This window comes from Hemicordylus capensis, chromosome 2 (assembly GCF_027244095.1).
Source record: "Hemicordylus capensis ecotype Gifberg chromosome 2, rHemCap1.1.pri, whole genome shotgun sequence".
Lineage (NCBI taxonomy): Eukaryota > Metazoa > Chordata > Lepidosauria > Squamata > Cordylidae > Hemicordylus > Hemicordylus capensis.
In genome coordinates this window covers 256670903-256681530 of record NC_069658.1, presented here as the reverse complement: position 1 = coordinate 256681530, position 10628 = coordinate 256670903, and the positions used below count along the sequence as shown (strand labels likewise).

The following is a 10628-nucleotide window of genomic DNA, read 5'->3' as shown; positions in this document are numbered from 1 at the left end:
TTCCATATGTTTACTATTCCCACAATTTTATCTCTCCTCTAGATGGTGTCCCTAGATCTGAGATGCCTACTAACTCATGCGTATCTCTGACCCTAACATAAAAAGTTTCTATTTTTTCAAACAGGACCTACTGCCTACCAGTTCAAAGCCCTTTGCTTTGGCTTGGCTTCAGCTCCCAGGGTCTTTACCAAGTGTATGGCCCCCGTGATAGATCTAGAAAACCATATTAAAATGATGCTAATCCACTTTCAGTTCAATTAATGTTTGGATTTCATTTAGAAATGCAGGTTTTCACAAAAGGACAAAACTGGAACATTGCCAAGATTGCCATTTATCCATAACAAGAGTCATATGTTCACAGCTATTCTTGCTTGCTTGCTTGTTTGTTTATTTAACACATTTGTATACCACCCAAAACCTATGTCTCTAGGTGGTTTACAATAAAACAATACAAACTGAAACAAAATAAAAATGTGTAAACATAACAATAATTAAAAATTTGACACAATGTTAAAAACTATTAAAAGCTGCTTAATCAGGACAATGCATATCAGGGGAGGGGGGTTGCTGCTGGGAGTTATTTGCACTTGGCCTCAGGCTTCAGGGTAAATGTTGATCAAAGCCACTTCAAACTACACTTGTGGCATTGAGGGAAGCAGTCCCTCACCTCTGCTCTCGGTTTTCTTTTGAAGCAAGGTCACATGGCATGGGTCCGTGTTTTCCTTCTAGCCAATGGGAGTGGGGAGAGGAAGAGCTCCCTACAGAGCTAGATCTGCATTTCTGAAGAGAGCATGCTTCTTATCATCCTAATGATTCTATGTCAGTGCCTCTCCCATTTGCTCCAGCATTTTCAGAAAAAGTAGCTTAAAACCAGCATTTTAAAAACCGGGAAATATGTCGAGATAAGCTAAAATTCATATCACAAAGCCCAGTTTGTGTGCGGCGTGGGTCCAAGAATCTCGAAGGGACTTCGAGGTAGGTTTGGCTGGTGTTTGAACACACACACACTCTTCTGAAGGACATTTGGGGTAGAAACCCTGTGTGTAAAAACTCCTGGTGATTTTCTTCTGCTTTCCCCCATGCAGGATACCAAGATCATTTAGTGCGGTGGGTTGTCTTGACACTGACAGTCAAACCAGATGTGATGGCAGCAGACTTGTACTGTATATCAGAATCTTCCAATTCCCTATAAAGAGTGTGGGTGGTCCATAAAGAGTAGCATGGCTAAGAAAGGCCTTCTTCCCAAACATACACTTATGAATTTGCTTCTTCACAGTTATTGTTTTCCTGCTTGGGCTCGCAACTTGAAATAGCCAATCATGGAAAAATGGCTGGGAAGAAGCAGTTTTAGGAAGAAAATATGGATGGGGTGCTTGCTGCTCCTGCTATGCACTCCTGCTGTGCTTTTAATTTCCCCACCGCCCACCCCATGTAAGGGTTTGACATGAACAAAATGAGGCTTCACTGCTATCACCTGTAGTTGTGCTGGGAATGGCATCTTTATCTCACTTTCCCACACTGAGCCAGAAGCAGATTTTCTGCCCAGAGAATGAGACATCGCTGAAAGTAAATATGGTGACCTTGTTGGCAGCATCAAAAAAGGTCACAGATCCCTCCTCATAGTTCAGGGACACACGGATCTTTCTTGGCTTCATACTCTCATCATCTCTACCATACCTCCCTGTGAGCTTCTTGCACTTGCTGAGATCAGGGTTTTCGCCTAGATATGTTCCATGAGAAGTGAATGCATAGTATGTCTCAGTAATGGTTAGGGTATTCCAATCTGTTTCCTGTATTTTCCCCACAGCCCAGATCCCATTCTGAGGGCTCAAATGTATGTTGGCCTTTCCCCTTAAATGTTCTGTGGCCACCCCCACAGCCCAGAATTTTTCACCCCCCACCTCCACCATCCAGGAATGGCACCCTGAGGTTATTCTCTCTACTCCCAAGATGCAAGATGAGCAACATAATTGGATGCGTTCTCCATTAGAATAACTCTTTTGTGCTTGGTGAAGTTGTGTCTTCTTAGGAAAATAATATTGTACTTGGTCAAATTCGTAGGAGTCTATATCATAATAACTCTGTTGTACTTGGTGACTCTGTTGGTTGAATTTGTTATAATTTGATAGGAGTAGTGTGGGAGCTGTCACATCTTCAGTGTTGGAACGATTTGCTGCAAGAGAAAGGAAAGAAGCAGAAGACTATTCACATGTTATGTTCAACACTTGTACTTGTTTGCAGCATACACGGGTACAGATCTGTACAGAAGCACAGTAATTCAGGCTATGCTGAACAGAGGTACAGCAGCACACTTCCTATCTGTACCCTGCATTTGAGGGAGCCCCTATGCAGATTCGCTTACAGTCATTCACAGAAAATCATGTATGCAAGTACAGACACCTGAACGCAGTTACAACAACATGACTGAATAGGGCTAGAGTGCTAAAAGCAAACTCGGAACGGCAGAATCTCTTAATGTTCCACTCATTAGGCCATCTTCTACTGGTAACATGTTTGGCAGGCACTAGAAACAGGGAGTCATATACTGGCTAAGGTAATCATAGCTAAGCACTATTGAAATGAAAAAAGTTTGGGTTTTTTTCCCTTTACAAGTTAGTAAAAAAAAACAACCCACTTGTCAGGGGTTCCTGACAGGGGTTACTAGGATGCCTTGGGGTACTTGAAGGGCTCCCAGGGGTTATTTATTTATTTATTTATTTATTTAATTTATTAAATCTATATACCGCCCTTCCAAAAATGGCTCAGGGCGCCATTTTTGATGGCGCCCTGAACTCAGAACTCAGGGTTCACAACATGATAAAAACAATTAAAACAAATTAACAATTAAAATCAAACTATTAAAACACAATAAAACCAACAAAACAGCTAAAAGCCCTAAAACAGTATAAAATTAAAACTACACATTTAAAATGCTGAAAAAGCTTGAGTGAAGAGGTGGGTCTTCAGATCTTTTTAAAAAATAGTCAGGGATGGGGAGGATCGCATCTCAGCAGGGAGTGCCTTCCACAATCTCAGAGCCATCCTTCTTCTTCACACTGCAGCCCCAGTATCTGAGGATTACCAGCTTCAAACCGATGCATCCTCAGCAATGTGGTCAGTGAAGAAAACAGTGGCTCGTGCCACAGTAGACAGAACTGATGAGAAGTGACAAAGGAGTGATATAATTATCAAAGTGTAGGTAGGCTCAGATCCCATCAGTGTATACTTGAAGTTGGGGTTCTTCGTCCCAGTGTGCACCACTTTACTCTTGCCAACACTGAAGTGCATTTGCCATTTTGTCGCCCACTTCCCCAGTTTGGAGAGATCCTTTTTGAGATCCTCACAATCCGTTTTGGATTTCACTACCCGGAAGCGTTTGGTATAATCTGCAAATTTGGCCACCTCGCTGCTTACCCCTACTTCTAGATCATTTATGAATAAATTAAAAAGCACTGGTCCCAGTACCCAGTAGTGATTGTGAGGAGCTCAAAAAGGATCTCTCCAAACTGGGGAAGTGGGCGACAAAATGGCAAATGCACTTCAGTGTTGGCAAGAGTAAAGTGGTGCACACTGGGACGAAGAACTCCAACTTCAAGTATACGCTGATGGGATCTGAGCTGCCGGTGACTAATCAGGAGAGAGATTTTGGGGTTGTGGTGGACAGCTCATTGAAAGTGTCGACTCAATGTGCGGCAGCTGTGAAAAAGGCCAATTCCATGCTAGAGATCATTAGGAAGGATATTGAAAATAAAACTGCTAATATTATAATGCCCTTATACAAATCTATGGTGCAGACACACTTGGAGTACTGCATACAATTCTGGTCACCACATCTAAAAAAGGACATTGTAGAACTGGAAAAGGTTCAGAAGAGGGCAACCAAGATGATCAGGGGCCTAGAGCACCTTTCTTATGAGGCAAGGCTACAACACCTGGGGCTATTTAGTTTAGAAAAAAGATGACTGAGGGGAGACATTATAGAGGTGTATAAAATCATGCTTGGAGTGGAGAAAGTGGATATAGCTAAATTCTTCTCCTTCTCACATAACACTAGAACCAGGGGTTATCCCATGAAATTGATTGCCAGGAGATTTAGGACCAACAAACGGAAGTATTTTTTCACTTTTCAACTTGTGGGATTCTCTGCCACAAGATGTGGTGACAGTCAACAACCTGGATGGCTTTAAGAGGGGTTTGGATAACTTCATGGAGGCGAGGTCTATCAATGGCTACTAGTCAGAGGGTTATAGGCAACCACCAGCCTCAAAGGCAGGAGGCCTCTGAGTACCAGTTGCATGCGACTAACAGCAAGAGAAAGGGCATGCCCTCAACTCCTGCCTGTAGGCTTCCAGCAGCATCTGGTGGGCCACTGTGTGAAACAAGATGCTGGACTAGATGGGCCTATGGCCTGATCCAGCAGGGCTGTTCTTATTCATCAAGGTATGGCAAAAACTGAAGACCAGTCTGTTAAATATCATCTATCACGGGGGCCATACACTTGGTAAAGACCCTGGTCACTGAAGCCAAGCCAAAGCGAATGGTTTTGAACTGGTAGGCAGTAGGTCCTGTTTGAAAAAATAGAAACTTTTTATGTTAGGGTCTGATACGCATGAGATAGTAGGCATCTCAGATCTAGGGACACCATCTAGAGGAGAGAGAAAACTGTGGGAATAGTAAACATGGGAAGTGCTTGTACTCAATGAACTTGTTTAGTTCCCTTATATGTAGGGTGGGGTGAAGGCCACCATTAGCTTTCAGAACTGTGAAATATGGGGAATAGAAACCCTGTGATACAGTTTTGGGAACCTTTTCTATCAAGTATTTTCTCAAAAGTGCTGTGATCTCTTCCATGAGTGTTGTAGGGCATGTGACAACTTTTAAGAGAAAAGGGTGGTTTCATAGGGCGTATCCAAATTATTGTGAGGACCCAACTGTTGGAAGTTATATGTTCCCAAGCAGTTAGGTATGGGGTTAGTTTTTCTATGGCGAGGGTGGCAAAGTGATTGCTTCTTGGTGTGGGGGTGTGTCATTGTTGAGGTTTGGTTTGATGTTAGGATACCTTCTTAGGAGGGACGTAGCACTGCAGGTGAAAGAACTGCTTAGAAGAGTTTTGCTGAGAGGAAGAACATGAGGATTAATAGTAAGGCCATTTTTTTGGTTTATTGGATCGAGATGTGGTTGGCTAGTAGCTCATGGAGCGAGTCATACTTTTTAATTTCTGGAGGGTCTCATCCATCTTGTCCCCAAAGGAAGCCTGGCCCTCAAACGGAAGGTCCTCCACCCTCGAGCATGCCTCAAAGTACAGTCTGAGGGGGAGGCTGCATTGGTGCCTGGCGCATGTTTCTGGGCCTTGGTGTAGGGTCCATCAAGCTTGCAGGATCTGAATCTGGGCATACTGGTTTCTTCTTCTTTTTTGACTTGAGAGTAGCTGAGTCCTTCTCAGGTGGCCTTTTGCACTTCAGGATGCAAGGAAGGTGCTATCTCACAGGCAAGGGGGTTTGCAGCCCCTCAGTACTGGCAATGGAGTTGGAGCTGTTGGGATTGGTGCGCTCAACTTTGGGCATCGGATCTCATACAGTACCAGAGCTGTCGGTACCGAAGTAGACTGTGGTGAATGTAGTGTTGCCAAGTCTGAGACCACTCCTAGGGAGCCCGAAGGAGTCTCTGCAGTCCAGGCAGACATAATTATAGCAAAATAAGTCCTTGGAAACTTATAGTATGCTTTACTCTAAAGGTCTGTAGAAGGGAATGTTGCCTCCATGAAGATTTGCTTGTATAGAGTTACAGCTTGTTGGTCTCATGCAGAAGGAATAATCAGAATACTGGGGAGCTATAGGAGGGAATGCTGCCTCCATGAAGATCTGTATGCATAAAGCTACAGTTTTGGGGCTCATTCAGAAGGAATAATCTGGACATTGGTTTCCTCTGAAGAAGGAAGGCTTCCGAAATGGGCTCAGTAAAATCCCGGGTCAGCCTATCAGGACTGGAATTGCAATAAGTTTCCAAGGACTTATTTTTTGCAATTTTTAGTTTTCTTTTGTATCACTCAGGCTGTTACATGTTAATGTGGTTATCATGCTTTACATGGGTTTCAATATAGCTACTCCATTTAGTCGACAGATGGGTTGTGTATTTTGTTCATGGGAAGAACTTCAATTTTCCGCGATACATTGACCATACAGGTTTTCAGGCTGCAGTTTAACCAAGGGTTTTTCAGTCTCACATCAGTTCCCTTTTTCTCATCATTACCAGTGTGCACGTCATTTTTTGGTTGTTTTGCTTGGTTTGTGTGCACCCCATTTGTTTTTCTGCTACATAGAGTGGTAGGGGCAGGGTTGCCACCAGAAACAGTAAGGGCAGGAGAAGAATGGGGAAAGCCAGTTAGAGAAACCCGAATCTACACCTGTCGCCAGCATTGCCCCCACCACATGCAGAACAGGGCTTCTCTGGCTGCCTACTCTTGCTGCTTCTGGCTCTTCCAGCAGGAAGAGGGGGCAACCAGAGTGCCTGCTGCCACTACCACACTCCCCGCTGCCCCTGCCAAGCTCCCCATCACCACTGCCAGTTGCTACACCCCTGCCACATTGGCAGGAGCAGGCACTGGGACAGAGATTGTGGGGTGGGAAGAACGGCGATGGGGCAATGGACACGGTGCCCAACTGTCTCCCCCTTTGCTGCTGCTGCCTCCTTTTCTTCTCTGGCAACCTGCCTGCTCTTCTGGGAGCAAGAAATGGGAAGGGCAGGTGGCCAGAGAAGCTGAGTGGGCAGGAGAAACGGGGGGCAGCCAGTCAGAGAAGCCTACTCCACACCTGTCACTGCTGCTGCCACCACCACCACCACCACCACCACATGCAGAACAGGGCTACTCAGGCTGCCTACTCTTCCTGCTTCCGGCTTCCAGTTGAAAGCAGGAAGAGAAGGCAGCCAGAGAAGCTGGCCAGGTGGGAGAAGCCAGGTGGGCATCCAGAAAAGCTCCATTCTGCACCCACTGCCACCCTGCCCAGAAATGTAAAAACCAGAGACCACATCAAATAACAGATTAATCCTGACACATGTGGTTTCTAAGGACAGTATCTGCTGTTACTGAGCCTACCCAAGGCTCTTAATTTACCTGTCATTTTTGGTAGTACAGGAAGCACAATGTCTGGAAAAGACAAAAGTAAGAGGAGCAGATTAATGCTAATACACATGGACTCTAAGGGACAATCTCTGTGTTTCAGAATGCTTTAAAATATGCAAATTTTATGTTCAAGTCAGCATCAGCAGCATGTACTGACTTCACATATATTAGGACCAAAATAGACATAGGTACTTTGATATAAATTCTGTTGATTTTAACATAACCAGTGGAATATATCACTGACTATATTAAGTCACATAAAGACAAAATGTTTGTCAACGTCCTGACTAAACCTGCACAAACAGGCCAGATTTCTTGATGGAGGTGGTGGCAGCAGCTGAGGAGGAGAACCTAAAAATGTTCACAGTGTCTAATGGTGTCACAAAAAACTATGAGGAGGTTCTGGGCGCTTTCCAGACTAGCTGCTGGAACAGCAGCAAAAAGCTTCCGTTCGGGCAAGTCGCATTCGGAATGTAAACAGCAAGAGTCTCGTAGCAACAAACAACCCGAAAGAACAGCAGTTTTTTCATGCCAGATGTACGATGTCCTTGCTCTATATTGCAGCGATTAAATCCAAAACAAGGCATTGGAAATGTGAACGGCATCCTGCTGTCTGCGTAGGGACTGCGGTGTCACGGCGCAGGAAGTGTGGAAGCACACTTCCGAGATACGTCCTGACCCCGTTGTAGGGTCTAGTCTGGAAAGCGCCTTGGGGCCAGTGGGGGCCAGGGGGCCATAAGTCCTTGGGCTGATCCTGGGCATGCATAAGGCCCAGAAGTGTAAAAGCCAGAGATCACATCAAATAACAGATTAATGTTGACACATGTGGTTTCTAAGGGCAGTATCTGCTGTTACTGAGCCTACCCAAGGCTCTTAATTTACCTTTCTTTTTTGGTGGTCCGGCAAGCACAATGTCTGGAAAAGACAAAAGTAACAGGAGCAGATTAATGCTAATACACAGGGACGCCAAGGGACAATCTCTGCTGTTTCAGAATGCTTTAAAATAAACCTGCACAAACAGGCCAGATTTTTTCTCTGTGCAAGGAGGTTTGGGAAGTGTTTGGCAATCTCCCCATCCTTCTGCAGCTGCCTGTACCTTCTGAAACTGTCTCCTTAAGGGTCCCCCCCACTCTCAGGGAAATAATTCCCTGAGGAGAGAGCAGCTACAGAAAGTAGGGGGGATCCCTGAAAATTGCATTGCTCCCAGTCCTTTGTGCAGGAGAAATGGGGGGCAGCCAGTCAGAGAAGCCATACTCTGCACCTGTCGCTGGCACCACCATAGGGCTTCTCTGACCACCTACTCAGGGGCGTAACTATAATAGGGCAAGGGGAGACAGTTGTCCAGGGGCCCACTGCCTGGGGGGGGCAGAGGCAAGTCACATGACTGACTCCCCCAGCCGTGCACCAGCCCGGGCTCCCTTCAGTTGTATTCATCCTCCGAAATTGATGTGAGTGTTAAGACCTGGAGCTACCAGAACAGCATGTCTTTCTCTAGTACCATTAAATGACTTGCATCATCCCTCATTTAATATTTCTTTACTTCATGAGCTGAGCTTCAGTGAGGGGGGCCTTTTTAATCTTGTCTCTGGGCCCACTCCAACCTTGCTACGCCCCTGCACCTACTCCTCCTGCTTCTGCTGGCCAGGTGGGAGAATCCAAGTGGGCATCCAGAGAAGCCCCATTCTGCAGCCTCTGCCGCCATACCTCCTCTTCTCCTCTGACCCGCTTGCCAGCCAGCTGCTTTGATGGGCTGGCAGCAGAGGAGGAGGTGGCGGCAGCAGAAGATTAGGCGAAGGAGTTAAAAATGGCCACAGTGACTAATGGCGGTGAGAGGGTTCTGGGGTCAGGGGCCATAAGTCCTTGGGCTGGCCCTGGGTGTCTGGGTGTGTTCTCTCTCTCTCTCTCTCTCTCTCTCTCTCTCTCTCTCTCTCTCTCTCTCACACACACACACACACACACACACACACACACACACACTCTCACACACAGACTCACACACACACCTCTCTACCTCTTCTGAGGTTAGTTAATGCAACACTGTCAGCAAAAACAGCAGGTTTGTCTCTCTTCCAATCTTCCGCTTTACTTGTAGTAAGAGAAAACATACGATGCAACATGGCTACATTCCAAGTTTCTTTGCCTCCACTTCATTTCCATTTGTGGGGTCAGGGAATCATGATTATGATGGTGATTTATTAATTTTTGTATCAATGTTATCAGAGGAGAGAAGAAATGGTGGCATAGGTCTACTATTCTCCTGTTTCAACTTGCTTCTTTAGTTGGGAGGAAATGTTGGCTGGAGAGACAGAAAATGTCCTAGCTATATCTAAAACAGGGATGCACAACTTCACCCCACCCCCAGCTTCTGTTGGACTAAACAGAAGCTGTTCAGTCCCTCATTCCCAGCCACAATAATCAATAGTCACAGATTATGGGATCTGTAGTCCAACATCTGCAGGAGTGCTGAAGTTGTTGCCTGGGCTAAAATGGTATTTCAAAGGCCCGAGAGTGCCTGTATACCAGGTGGACAGATAAAACAGCATTCTTCCATGTTATTTCACTTGAAATAACTTCAGTGGTTGAAACCTTCCATGGTTTATCAAAGCTTTCCCTTTGCAATATTCATGCCATAACAGGCATTCATTAAAAAAAAAACAATGAGCACCCTTGTTCAGTAGGCGATTCTGAGCTTTAAATGTATGTCAGTTTTTTAATGAATCTATGGAAAATTGGCTAAGTTATGAGGAGCAGAAGTTGAAAAGCATACATGAAATCCCAACACAACGATGGGGTTTGTCTTCTCTCTGTACTGTATTCACAATGGGATATGTTGCATCCAAATAGTCAAGCCAAGATTGGCTCAGTTTCTTCAGGAAAGGTCTCTTTCGATAGTCTGTCTTCTGTATGACAGCATTTCATGTTGAAGGCTTAGTTGAAACGAATAGGTTTTAAATTTCTACAAATTAATAAAATAAAATAAAGACTATCCTTAGGTTCTGTGGTGACATCAGATTTGCATGTGCCCACTAGCAGTTAAGAGCACAGAATGTCTGTGAAGAGAGAGGAAGTGGAGGTGGGTGGGGAGAGCAACTCTGCAGAGAAGGAAGGGGGAGCCAACAGTGGCTGCTCAGCGTACTCTCTGTTGTCATCATTAGCCCTGGTAACAGCTGAGAAGAGACTCTGTCAGGGGGGGTGAAATCTTTTTCCTCTCCTAGAGAAGGAGAGACAGCTTACACTTGAATGCTTTAACTCATTTTTTATTTTTTTTTGCCGGTAGATAGGGGAACAGCCTCCATCACAAGATTTTGGCCCTTTGGCTGTTGCTGCTTCTATATGACGGTGGCCTCCTTCATTTTGCTTCATTTTACCTCAGAACGGCTAGGACTTAATGCTTGTGTTTGGCTGCTACGATCCTTCAACCATGTACCTCATAAAGAGGAAGGGCTGCTGAGTCCGTTCTAAGGGCCAAAATGCCCAGGCCTTTTAACACTTTTATGACATGCAGCCA

The 10628-nt window shown here is 45.1% G+C and overlaps 1 protein-coding gene across 1 annotated transcript in view; it reads right to left on the bottom strand.

Annotated features, from left to right (window-relative positions):
* Positions 1-311: 311 nt before the first annotated feature.
* The window catches only part of LOC128341727 (zinc finger protein RFP-like), a 41916-nt gene continuing 31599 nt past the window's right edge, over positions 312-10628 (bottom strand). The window contains exons 6-8 of the mRNA XM_053288172.1: positions 8003-8035; positions 7112-7144; positions 312-2173 (exon numbers count right to left, since the gene is read on the bottom strand). Coding sequence (XP_053144147.1) covers positions 1506-2173; positions 7112-7144; positions 8003-8035 — 734 coding nt within the window. The 3' untranslated portion in view covers positions 312-1505. The remainder of the gene's footprint in view (positions 2174-7111; positions 7145-8002; positions 8036-10628) is intronic.